The sequence below is a fragment of the Polypterus senegalus genome, chromosome 18 (assembly GCF_016835505.1).
Source record: "Polypterus senegalus isolate Bchr_013 chromosome 18, ASM1683550v1, whole genome shotgun sequence".
Classification (NCBI taxonomy): Eukaryota; Metazoa; Chordata; class Cladistia; order Polypteriformes; family Polypteridae; genus Polypterus; species Polypterus senegalus.
Genome location: NC_053171.1, coordinates 53,352,724 through 53,366,642, shown reverse-complemented (window position 1 = coordinate 53,366,642; position 13,919 = coordinate 53,352,724). Strand labels below are relative to the sequence as shown.

General features: G+C 39.3%; 1 protein-coding gene across 1 annotated transcript in view; it reads right to left on the bottom strand.

The window, feature by feature from the left end:
* vps39 (VPS39 subunit of HOPS complex) overlaps window positions 1-13,919 on the bottom strand; it is a 167,047-nt gene that overhangs the window by 121,528 nt on the left and 31,600 nt on the right. The window contains exons 2-6 of the mRNA XM_039741045.1: window positions 12,781-12,846; window positions 9,658-9,722; window positions 9,306-9,348; window positions 9,117-9,211; window positions 1,454-1,549 (exon numbers count right to left, since the gene is read on the bottom strand). Coding sequence (XP_039596979.1) covers window positions 1,454-1,549; window positions 9,117-9,211; window positions 9,306-9,348; window positions 9,658-9,722; window positions 12,781-12,846 — 365 coding nt within the window. The remainder of the gene's footprint in view (window positions 1-1,453; window positions 1,550-9,116; window positions 9,212-9,305; window positions 9,349-9,657; window positions 9,723-12,780; window positions 12,847-13,919) is intronic.

Genomic DNA, 13,919 nt, shown 5'->3' with positions numbered 1-13,919 from the left:
CAAACAGCGTACTGCTTTTAAAGGCATTTAGTTTTAGAATATCAGAGGATACAAAGCAAGAACCAGTAGCTAGAATCAAAGAGAGGTTAGGAGCAGGCACTGATACAATGCACTGCCGCACCCACCACATGACAAACCATCTCGGGATCCCAGATTAGGACCCGCATGTAGCCATGCAACGGGTGACACCTCAGCACCACACTAGTTCAGATGGAATGGAACAGTGTGAGGTTTTTTTATGGTGGCTAGTGCGCCAGTTCTGGTTTGAAAACTCTGCGGGTTAGAGGGCCTACATATAGGTCTGAATGCAGATTAATGTCATACCCATGACAGAGCAATTGCAGGTTAAGGGCCAGAATAGAGTCACTTTTGGCGTTTACTGGATTCGAACCGGCAATCTTCCGATTGCCAGTGTAGATCGCTAGCCTCAGAATCACCATTTCACCCATAGAAACAAAGGGGCAAAACAAAAATAGGAACAAAAGAGGGTTACAGCCCAGACAGCCAAAACGAAAAGCCCTAATGCTAGGGCTACTTGGAAAGAAAGCTAACCATCTATGTGAAGACCAAAATGGTTTTTACCATCCACACAGGGATAACGTAAACTGCGATCACTGCTGTAATTATACAGTGGCTTCCTTTATGTCATCAGAAAACTAGAACATTAAAGAAAATGACAAATTAAAAAAGGAAAATAAAAGAAATGGAATTCCTCAATGGTAAAAAAAAAAAAAAAACAAAACAGACAAGAATACATGCACCGGAAAACATCCACCCATCCATCCATTTTCTAACCCGCTGAATCCGAACACAGGGTCACAGGGGTCTGCAGGAGCCAATCCCAGCCAACACAGGGCACAAGGCAGGGACCAATCCTGGGTAGGGTGCCAACCCACCGCAGGACACACACACACACAAATACACCCACAAACCAAGCACACACTAGGGACAATTTAGAATCGCCAATCCACCTAACCTGCATGTCTTTGGATTGTGGGAGGAAACCCACGCAGACACAGGGAGAACATGCAAACTCCACGTAGGGAGGACCCGGGAAGCAAACCCCGGTCTCCTAACTGCGAGGCAGCAGCGCTACCACTGCGCCACCGTGCCGCCCCCAGGAAAACATCAATACTGCAATTATACAGTTGGTGAGTAAGTCAAAAACAGGAGACATTTACTAAATGACAAACAAGTTTTAACACTGATGTGAAGAATTATTATTTTTGAGATGTAATATTTATATAAAGAACTTAACTTTGGCTAAATGCATTCGAAATAGTGCAGGAAAATGGAATGAATGACCAGCAAAAAGTAATTCAAAAGAACATGCTTGATCATAGAATTACACAGATTACCTTTGGAGGTTCAATTCATTTGCTTTTTAAGTTCCAGTGATGTAAATGACTCCTGAAAGCCACACCTCACAGAGAATCACTGATTTTACACACACCTGTAGATCATAGAACTCCCGATCCTTCCAGTAATAAAGCTGCAATTTCTTCTTGACTGCCACACACATGCGCAGTGATGCCTCACCAGAGCTGGACTGTTGCAGAAAAATAAAAACACAAGATGCTGTGAATAACACCATAATGAACAGAACAAAAAAAAGTTGACTGTTTATAATTTGTCATCTTCTTAGTGTATAATATAAACAGTATCATATTATGGTAAATTTGAAATTGGACACGGTGTTCAAAATGATTAAATATCTATAAATATAATTCACTAAGGCAAGACAAACTTGGAAAGCACGCCGGAAAGGCAAGACAACCATGGAAAGCACACCGGAAGGGGCGTGGATTCACTAAACCGCCGAGAAGTGAGACACCTATGGCGCACGCAAGAAGGAGCCACGCCCACCAACTCCAAGACCATTGGACACGACAACAACTCGCAGGGCCATGCCCACCAACTCGGACGCGATGACACCGAAAAAATGGCGTCATTTATATTCGACTGTCGTAGAGGCCACATGCAGTGCAGGTCAGGTTAATGTCATGCACCTCCGAGCTACGTGACTGTTCATAGAGGCATGTTTCTCGCGTAGGTGAATCGCCATACGCAGCGTATGAAACAGTTTGCGAGGGGTATCCCATGGGATCCTTAAAACAATCCTTTACAACTGAGGTTAAAGCACAATGAAGTAAGCAGTCTTTAAAAACCAACTTTTCGGTTACGACGCACGATCACATGCACCGTAGCAAACTGTTTTACACGCTACGTACAGCTATTCGCATCCGCGACAAACATTCGTCTTCATAGATGCTCCTGCAGGAACACAGAAGACGTTTTCTTGCCCACCAACACTCCTTTTTCACCGGCCGACGTCTACCCTCGCTCTCTAGGCATTCACACTGCCTGCCCATTTGCCCGGACACAAAAACTCACCGACCACCCAGTTAGTCCCTGGGTGCACCATAGCAAACCGACCACGTGCACCATAGCAAACTGTTTTACATGCTACATACAGCGATTCGCATCCGCGACAAGCATGCGTCTTCTTAGATGCCCCTGCACTTTGTACACACCCCCCTCCCACCTCGCTACTACCGTGGTCGGGTGTCTTGGTGGATTATATATAGAAAAGCAGCCAAAACCACACAGAGCAGTAAAAAGTCTACGTCACTCACAGGTACATCTGGACTGTGTAAAGACGACGACTCAAGTGACGAGTTGGAGGTGGGCACATGAGCGGGCAGTGCATACTGAACAAGAAATCAGCAGACTAGCATGACGGACGGAACTGAATGGACGTCATTCTCCTCTCCTCCCGTTCCACACTCCGCGCCGTGCACCCCCATCCCTCCTTCTGGTAGGAGAAGGCGTGAGGACGGTCCGCCAGTTTTCAGTCACGGGCGATTGTGTGTTAGTTCGTTCCGTGCATTGTTACAATGTTGCTTTTCTTGCTGATTTATTACATTACCGATGTAAAATTTTCTCCCTGTGCTTAAAAATCATTAAAAAAACGGCCTGATTATGCGGCGTATGGTACGCCTCGGGTTGGCTAGTAGCACATAAAAGATTTAAATGCAGATGTGTAATCTATACTAATAAAAGGCAAAGCCCTCACTCACTCACTCACTCACTCATCACTAATTCTCCAACTTCCCATGTAGGTAGAAGGCTGAAATTTGGCAGGCTTATTCCTTACAGCTTACTTACAAAAGTTGGGCAGGTTTCATTTCGAAATTCTACGCATAAGGGTCATAACTGGAAGCTATTTTTTCCCATATAATGTAATGGAGTCTTGAGTTGGAGATGGCCGCGGGGGCGGAGTTTCATGTGACATCATCACGCCTCCTACGTAAGTACGTAGAGAACAAGGAAGAACTCCAGCGATGAGCACAAAACGCCATTTCACAATTGAGAAGGCAGAAAAACATTATGAAGCAAATGATGCATACAAGCATATTCATAAGTACAGCTACTGCGGAAACAAAGCACGGCGTGAACCGTAAGTTTATATTAAATTAAGTTCATAGACAGGCTGCCACTAGCGTTTGTAATTTAGTGCCTGCCCATATAAGGCCGTCCATCAGCGGCAATCCAATACAAACACTGCCGGTAAATATTCACGTGTGAAGGACTGTGCTTATGCAGAGGAAGATGAGATGGTCAGGGTGGTGTTTGGCACAAACTCATTGAAACTGCGAGAGAAACTTTTAAGTGCCGGGTCTTAGCTGACATTACATGAGATGGCACCAGTACAGCTGGGAACCTTCGATGCAAGAACACCAAGCGGCTCACGTGAACTGACGCAGTGCGCAGACAAAAAGCAACAGTTCCAAAGAGTGCTGAACAAAACCGAATTACACAATTGAGAAGGCAGCAAAAAAATATGAAGCGTCTTATACATACAATCATATTCATAAGTGCAGCTACTGCGGAAACAAAGCACACGGTGGAAAAAGTGAATGTCCCGCTAAAGGAAGACAGCGTAAAAAAAAGCTGTTTATTGATGCAGTAAGGAACTAATCGATGAATGAAACCTCTTATCTTTACAACGATTGACAAACACGGAATGTAACTTGAACACATCCTACAAATATGAGCCTGATTGAAAGAAATAATGATAATCAAATCCTTGATGACAGCAACATTCAATAACACTCACAAAACAATTACTGTATATTGACAATCATGTTACGTTATTTTTAAAATGTTCCCTTTTCTTTTCATAACTTCTACTTCTCCACTGATACACGGGTATATATATAAATGTATATATATACCCGATCTACAATACATACTTTAGCATAGACAAGCCACACGCTGTGGCTAATTGTAGAGTCTTAGCCTCTAACGCCGACATTCGAGGTTCGATTCGAGAGGGATGTACTGACTATGTATGCGCTACCGATTCATTTTACCTTCGCATCTCCTTGGTTTGGGACGTATGAAAAAATATTAGGTTAACGCAGAATCATGTTACGTTATTTTTAAAATTTTCCCTTTCTTAGCACAAGCACAGTTGAGAAGCTTGATGCATGTACTCCATAACGCGTTAAAAATAACGCATTTAATCACACTTTCAATTCCAAGCAAACGGAACTTTTGTCAATGCATGATTTCCTGGTACATCCATTACACTGATGCACACATCACAGCTACAAAAATGTTAGAGTCGGAATAAAGCGCGTTCCTACGACTGATCATTTCGACTACCCGCGAAGCCTTGATAAAAGCATGGTTTTGTGCACACTGAAAAGCAAGCAAAATTAGATGCATTACAGAAAGCGGACTTTGTGGCTCTTACTGGGGATCATTGGACTTCCGTGACCGTTAGTAATTCTAAATACATCTAATTACAAAATGTTCAATGATCACACTGTTTTAGCCTAATGTACAAAATAATTTGGCTAATGTTACTCAGAGTTTAAAGAGTAAGCTGGTCAAATTACCTTTTATGTTTCTGACTTATTTTTTTAAGAAGAAAAACTGCACTTTATGGTGAAATTTTGGTTATTATTATTTAAAGACAATACTATTCTGAAAATGTACTTAAAGTACTTAAACTACCACTTTATTTTTAAGTCTGCCCAATTTTAACCAGGGATGATATTTTTGTTTCTGTTTAGAATTCAAATGCAGTTTAAAAGCTTTTTTCAGAAATTAAAACAGCTTCAGTTTACAATATTCATGTCCATGTCTATTATTTGATTCTGTAAGCCCACTAAAACCGTTTTAAATAAAAAAAAAAACATTTGCGATTTGGGGCAAATTTACGTGTGCGATTACATACGATTAATCAAGATTAATTCTTACACAGCCTCTAATTAATTGGATTAATTTTTTTAATCGAGTCCCACCCCTAATATATATATATATTATATGTTTATATGTATATATATGTGTCTGTGTGTGTGTGTGTGTGTATTATATATATATATATATATGTATAGATGTGTATTATATATATATATATATGTATATAGATGTGTATATATATATATATATATATATATATATATATATATATATATAGATGTGTATTATATATATATATATATATATATATATATATATATATATATATATATAGATGTGTATATATATATATATATATATATATTATATATGTGTCTGTGTGTGTGTGTATATATATATATATATATTGTGGAAGACTGCCGGCTTCCGAGGCCGGTCCGCACCCCCAGGCCGACAGGAGGAGCTCTCCCGACAGCGGGATCGTGCCCTGAGGTCCAGCAGGGCCTTATGGACTCTGTGGTGTTTATACACAGCCCTGCTGGATACCTTGGGCCACCAGGAGTCGCTGTGGGGGACTTATGGGCTCTGTTCTGCCTTATGACCGGGAGTGCGCCACGGTCACGTGACAGGAAGGTATGGCGTGCTCCGGGCTGAAGTAATAGACTGATTGCCCTGACCGGAAGGAATAAGGAACTGTGGACTGCTGGGACAGGAACACCTCCGGGTCAGGGGCTATAAAAGGACGCTGCCTCAGTCCAGACACTGAGCTGTGCTGGGTGGGAGAGGAGCAAAGTGTCTGGGCGAGGAGGAGAGGTTATTGTGTGTTTATTATTAGAGGAAAGAGATTTGTGAGGAGTGTGGGAGGTGCTTGGTGCACTCGAGAAATAATAAAAGGTCGTGGACTATTACCTGGTGTCAGGAGTCGTACCTGAGGGTTCAAGGGTGCACTACTGCCCCTACTGCCACACTATATATATATATATATATATATATATATATATATATATATATATATATATATGCCAGCAACACTCATGACAATTATAAAACAATTACATTGTCAATCATGTTATGTTATTATTAAAATGTTTCCTTTTCTTTTTACTTCTCCGCTGCCAATCACAGGTATTTTGCTATATATATATATATATATATATATAAAAATAGATAGATATGACAACAACACTCATATCAATGACAAAACAATTACATTAACAATCATCTTACGTTATTTTTAAAATGTTTGCTTTTCTTTTTCATAACTTCTTTAACACACTACTTCTCCGCTGCGAAGCGCGGGTATTCTGCTAGTCAGAATATAATTTTAATATGCCACTCTGGTCTGTGCCAATATTTTAAATCTGCTTTTCTTTTCTTCTCACATGTACAGAAAACACAAAGTCATATTTAGTACAGGGGCCCAGCATTTAGAATTGCTAGGCAACCATCTTAAGACGAGACAAGTTAAAAACAACTGCAAATGGGCAACGTGCACTATTTCTGTGTGTTAGAGTCAGCATGATATTGGATATTCTTTTCCTTGTTTGGAATGGCATGATTTACTGAAGTGGGGGCCTGCGCATGGAGAAAGAGTATAAAGCCTTAGAACATTGCCCCACACATTTGAAGCTGACGGACAGATCGGAGATAACATCATCCGAACTTGAAAATTATTCCAGCACAGCAACAAAAATGGCAGACTGTATACACTGAGCTCCCACTTCGGTAATAGTTTTGTCATGGCTTCCTCGTCTGTTATGCCGTGTAAATTGTCATTAAAGAAAGCTAAGTTATTTTCTCTTATGTGATTTCTTACTACCATATCACTAAGGGAGGGATACTGCCTTTTAATATCATATCTATATAGTTTCGGGATATGTAACGTGCCACGATTAAAAACAAACTTATTCCAACCAGGTCTGGTTGGATGTCTCATTAAAACATTAGCAGACAGTTCCAAGGGTTCATTGTGCAAGTTATTCAATTCTAAAGAGAAAGGTAACCTATAAAGTAAACACAGAAAGTGAAACAATATCTTTGTGAGTTGGATAAAAACATACACTACATAAAGAAAGCATCCAAGAAAATTTCAAAGAAAGGGATGTTACTAGAATGGTGCCACTTTCTAATACAGATGAAAAAGTGGGCTTATAAAGGTGAGACTAAGTACCACCTCCTAGAAAGCTTAAAACCAGAGTCTAAAGATTTACAATTTGATGACTTTCAAAGTAAAAATCAAAGGGCCATGGACACCTTCAGGGAGGCCTCAGACCTCTGCTGGGCGCAACTCGATACCACTCCAGCAAATGCCCACCACTAGCATCATAATACCTTGGGCCATCCACTTTGGATTGCCTCCATGCTCCAGGACAGAAACCTGCCTGTTTCACTGATGGCAGCAGAAGATATTGAGAAATGTGAATAGTCTTTTCCTTGGAATCATAAGGGACTGATGCCTGCAAAGCTAACAGGCTGATGTACAGCTTTAATCTGTAAAAAAAACCCTAAAGCAGAGATAAAACTTTTGAAGTAAGTTTTGTAAAAATATGCTAGAATACACAAATGAATATATTCAATATTTGGACTGAAAAGTAACAGCCACATAAACAATGATAAAAAAAAAAATATCAAATGCTAATGATAGCATCTAACTTGTATTACAAAATACGGTAAAAAATTTCGATCAGAATCTGCTCCTTGTTGTGAGGTAGTGAAGTTTGATGTGGAAAGTAAATCTCCAATAGTAGTGGATATGCTGAGCCTAACCTATTTAATTAACCTAATTAATGAGATCTCAACACACACATATTTTGGCATGTAATGAAATAAAAAATATGTAACTATCTCAAATTTAGACCTTTAACACTTTGACTCTTTAAATTTACATTTTATTTATTCACACATCCATCAGCTTTCTATTAATTCTACCTATTTTAAGAGAAACTGCAGATAAAACAAAACTAATTTTAGTCTACTGTATATTAAAGTGTAGAAATGCACTACATGCTTTCAGTGCCAATAAAGAGTATTCAGTCCAAACCAATCCCCACCCACCCAATGGATTTAATTCAGCTTTTTTGACACTGATCAACAAAAGACTCTTACAGATTGGTCCATATGTATTACAAGTATTAAAGACAAATTCATGGATTGCTTAAGTATTTCAGGCTCTGAAGATCTCACTAACACCGAGACCATCTACTTGACTCGAAATCTCCTTACACATTCAGTCTGAAATGGGTCTACTGCTAACTTAATTATTGTGCAACACTTGTTTCCTAGGTGTAGGGTATAATTTAAGAATGAACTGTAAACTGCTAAATCGGGGGGGCAACCAATCGAAATTCCCAATGTGGGCCTGAACATGACAAGGAACAACTACTGCCACATTACCTTTACAAACAAAACACAATAGTACCTCTCTGCTTGACACAATCCTACATTCTGCCACACATCTTTCTTAAAATCATCTTCCCTCTATCAACTTTTTTGGACATTTAACACTAGAATCCCTGAAGCCTGTGAAAAAAAAGTCGTAAATCCCAGGTCACCTTGAATACCCTCGCACCTCTCCATTAGCGTCTTTGTTTTGTAAATGTGCCAATCAGCATAAGCAGCCTGCTAACCCCCACCTTCATCCCCCCCAACCCCCAGAAGCTGCCATAGCTCAAGTCGGACAAAAACTCTCAGCTCAAGTCTGTTAATCTGGGTGTGAGGTGCCTGCAGCTGTATAGGGTAACTAATATATAGTTATTTGGAACAGATACATTTCATGTGTGTTCCGTGTCTATAACAATCTGTGTAAATGTAGGATGACAGGAAATGAGTGGCAAGAAATGTTGAACATATAACGAGAACAGAAACTTTTTTTATTTGCGATACACAGAACTGGACCAACACACCTGCAAGTCACACGCAAAAAGAGTTGCTCCTTTGGCTTTTGAGACAACAGTAATCTGTTGAAATGTAAATAAGTCATGGACGTAGATGTTGTTCTCTGTCAAAAAAACAAAGAAAACAAGTTTTCTTAAATAAGTGACACCTAATAGCAGAAACACACTACATATTAATATATTAGCAAGACTACTTACCAAGAAGGCTAACCAGGATTTTGAACTGGGACACAACATACAACTACAGAGAGGGAGAGAACAGGAACAAACAAAATCAATTCATGATATATTTTGTTCATTCTTTCCCAAATTTCCATCTAACAGTAAAGGGATTTATAACAATCAGTGTTTACAACATGGCTTAAGTGTGATCAAGGCCTTAAAATTTACCAGGCCACACATGAAAAACAGTAAAACAGCTTTAAATAATAAACTTCCACTAACATTTACAACTAATTGCAAAAATGACTAATGAGTTAACTAGTGTCTGTTATAAGAAAAAAATACATGTAACAGAACTAAGTGGAAGGATAGCTGGGCTCTTGCTCACCTGCTGAATTTTCTTGGAGAAATTTTTATTGGACTTTTCCAGAGTCACTTCAAACTTGTTGCTGCCTTTAAGGAAAAAGAAATTCAATTATACTAACCCTTCAATACACAGTATAACTCATCCAGTCATTTTCTGGTCCCACTTTTTCAAAGCATTGTGGAAGCATTATGTGTAAAACAGTAATCGACTTAGAGGAAAATGAAAAATTCAGTTTTGATGGTAAACAATTTATTTCACTACCTCAAGTAGAAATTGTCTGGATGACATGAAGTGTGTGCTTTTACATAAAATGTGGAGTGTGTTGCACTCTGCTCCTAGTCAGATACATATAAGAACATTGTAAATAAGTTTTGAATGAGGACGTGTGTGTCACTCAAAGTAAGAGGACACCACTGACAAAGACATTGTGCAGCCTGCATAGTCTCTCCTCTCCAACATGTGAAGCTTAAAGAATAAATTTGGTATTTTTCAAGTCAAACTTATTTCTACACAATCATGGTACATACGTATTTGCCAGGCAAAACTGCATTACAAAGATAAGTCCTTTCTATAAATTAGGAAAAAAAAAAAACAAAAAAAACACATTTTCTGACCTGGCATTTTATAATGGAAGCCATGGGGCAACCTATGAAATAAAAGCCTAAAATCTTACAGAATATGTCCAAGTTGAAGTGACAAAATTTTCAATATAAGAAAATGCATCTTCTGTGTTTCCTTTGAATGTTTGTGACAGCAAAAGGGATCTGGAAGTATTTTATCTTATATTTTATTCCTTGTACTATTTTTCTCAAGGTAAGGGTACGTTTAATAAATTGCTTGTGTGATCGCAGCGGCCTTTGTGGGAAGAGATCTTACACAAACACAGAACAAACACGATACCAAGCATATGACAGGAACAGCATAGTGCAATTCTGTCTTTTGAGAGGAAACCAAAATGCAGGGGATGAAAGGATATAGTGGACGAAGACAAGCACAGAGGTAGTGCATGTAGCTGGTCTTCTTTAAAAATGGCTGAATTTCATAATTTTGGTGTTTTCTTGTTTGAAAATGACATGTATAAGCTACTTTATGTGTGTTTAATCTTAAAACACAAATTAATGCTCAATAACTGACAAATTTGATTAGCTTTTATAATTATTTTTATTTCCAGTTGAGCCCTGTGCCCCATAGGTTCCAATATAAAATGCCAGGAAAAGCTGTGTTTATTTTTAAATTTATAGAAAACACTTAATTTTAGAGAGCGACTTTGTGTGGAAAATGCTTACAGATGTGGACAAATGTGTTGGTCCCCTTACAGTTCATTGAAAAGGTGGTTTATGCCTCCTGAAAAGTGACTACATGTAAATCAAGTAAAGCAAAGCAAGTGTGAAAAGAGATCAAGCATTGCTTTTTCTACAAAGAGATTATAAAAATGCCTGTACATATTTGTTGGTACCCCTAGAAAAGATCCTAAATGATTGGATTAGAGTGACTTCTTTTTAAATAGTTCTTTTATTTGTATCACACGTTTCTAATTGTGCAATCATTCACTCTGCTATTTGGTATAATCGAGTATCCCACACCAAACATGGTCCAGAGAAAGCAAAGGAGAGATTTGTCTGAGGAGACTATAAAGAAAACTATGGACAAGCATGTTGACACACAACAACTGCAAATATTATTAAGAAGTTTAAGGTCTATGGGACTGTAGCAATCCTCACTGGAGGCAGACACAAGAGGCTAATGGGCCCCAGAAGGACAGCAAGAATGATAGACAAAAAGCCAAGGACAGCTTCCAAAGACATATAAGCTGAATGTCAAGGTCAAGGTGCATTAGTGCCTAATCACAGCATCAATTGCTTTTTGAGTGACAGTGGGCTTAACGGAAGAAGACCCTGGAAGACTCCACATAAAAAAGCCAAATGCATACTGAAATGCCACAGTGCTTCTTGGAGAATGTCCCATGGACATGAGACAAAACTGGAGCTTTCTGACAAGTTGCATCAGCTCTATGACCAGAGATGAAAAAAATAGTAGCTTTCAAAGAAAATCCCACCATACCTACTATGAAGCATGCAAGAAGGCTCGGTTATGTTTAAGGGCTGGTTTACTGCATCTGGCACAGGGTGCCAGGAGTCGGTGAAAGGAAAAAATTAAATCTCAAGAATATCAAGATACTCTGGAGCAAAACATCTTGCTCAGTGTCTGAAAGCTCTGTCTCAGTCACAGGTCATGGATCCTCCAAAAGGATAACAACCTAAAACACACAGCTAAAAGCACCCAAGAGTGGCTAAGAACACAACATTGGACTATTATGATGTGGCCATCTGTGAGATCTTATTTGAATCCCATCAAACATCTATGGAAACAACTGAAACATGGAGTCTGGAGAAGACCCCTTTCTAACGTGACAGAGCGTGAACAGTTTGTTCAGGACGAGTGGGCCAAAATACCAGTGGACAGGTGTAGAAGTCTAACTGAGAGCACCAGGAATTGATTGTTTTCAGTGATGGCTTATAAAGGCTGTGCAACAAACTATTAGGTTAAGGGTCCCACTATTTTTGACCAGGCTATTTTGATTTGTGTTATTCTTTGAAAAACTCTCTGGAATCAAACCTCTAAATCAAAGTCTTATTGTTCATAAACACAGAATAAACAAGGATGGGGGCCTATTACTTCACTCAGTTTCAAGTTATTTCCAAAGTAAATAAAGGATAGCAATTTAATAAAGTCTGGGATGCATTTGTCAGTTGCTCCTTTCTTTTGAGCATCCAGCGCGTTTATATTAATATATACATTTAAAGAGCTATGACAGATGACCCCCTTCCTTGGTGATTCAACCACGTTGTCATATGCAGAGTCAAGTAAACAATCCAAGAGCAGGTTTTGTCCTCCAAGTTCTAATCATCTAAACGACCGAGTGTGAGGTGCTTGGGAACCACCATTTACTTCTGGTGCTGAAATTAAAGAAATGCTGGTACCGTACTGTTTTAAAAATAGGGTTCTTCAGTACTATTATACTGTGCATCCTTATACTGTATATAACATATATGGCAACACTTTTAACAATTACAAAGATTAAAAAATAAACAGCTACAAATAAGCTTACCACGTACAGAAACACAGACATGACTGAACACTCACCTTGATCTTTTTTGATTCTGTATAGGAGAAGATGTCCAGGTTTCGTTCCAACAAGAAGCCAGTCATCTGAAAGGAGGAAAAGTCAAGTAAGAAAAACTGCTAAGACACATTCATGGTCTGAAAATGACTTAAGTAGGCATTTGCATCTGTAGGACTCTCATTATGTCCATTCTCATGTATAGATGGCAGTGTTAGCCTCCACATTGCACATTTTTATGCTGGTGCTCAAAGGCCAAACCTGAAAAGCAACCAAGTAAAGACTGAAGGATAACACTATGGCCAAAACTCCCACTTCACAGCTCATGCTTGGATGTCGTGAGCATGTCGTGTTTATCTGTACTCCCAGTGTCCACATGGATTTTCCCCAGGTTCTTTTAAAAGTGCAAAGACATGCAGTTTAGGTTTACTGTTTGAAAGGAACTGCACTAGAGTCAGCTCTGCGTGTGCAGGATAAGTTCCTGCCTTGTGCTGGTATCCATATGGAAAGCCCAATGTATGATCAATTAATGGGTTAGGTGAGATCCTGAAGTGGAAAGAACTTGTAGACTGATTAACACTAGAATTACCAAAGCCTACGAAAAAATTCGTAGATCCGTCCCACCCTAAATCACTTCGCACCTCTCTATCAGCGTCTTTTGTCCTGTAAATGTGTTGATAAGCAAGAAGCTACAAGCAGCCTGCTATCACATCCCCCCACCGCCGCACAGTTTTCTCAGCTAAAGTCTGTTTACCTGAGTGTCAGTTGCTTAAAGTTGTATAGAGTGAGAAGTCAAGCAAAATGACACCTTTTATAAATACTATATCATGGAAGCTCCTGTCTCACCCTACACAGCTATGTTTGATCTTATTCAGGAAAAGATCCCAGTCGCTCAACGGGAGAACGCGAGCAACTCTCTAGTGTTTAGATCTGGACGGTGCATGTGCCCAAAAAAAGTCTAACTGCATTCTCGTACCATTGCTCGCGTACTAAAGTGTCAGCAGGCATTTTTCATGGCATTACACGTGTAATTTGTGAGCATGCCCTTGCCGATCAAACAGAGGAAGCTCTGCAGTCTACTTAAGATTTTACACAGTAGGAAGATAAGTAATTACATCGAGGTAGATAACGTTCGACCTGGCTTTTGTATAAGTATCATATA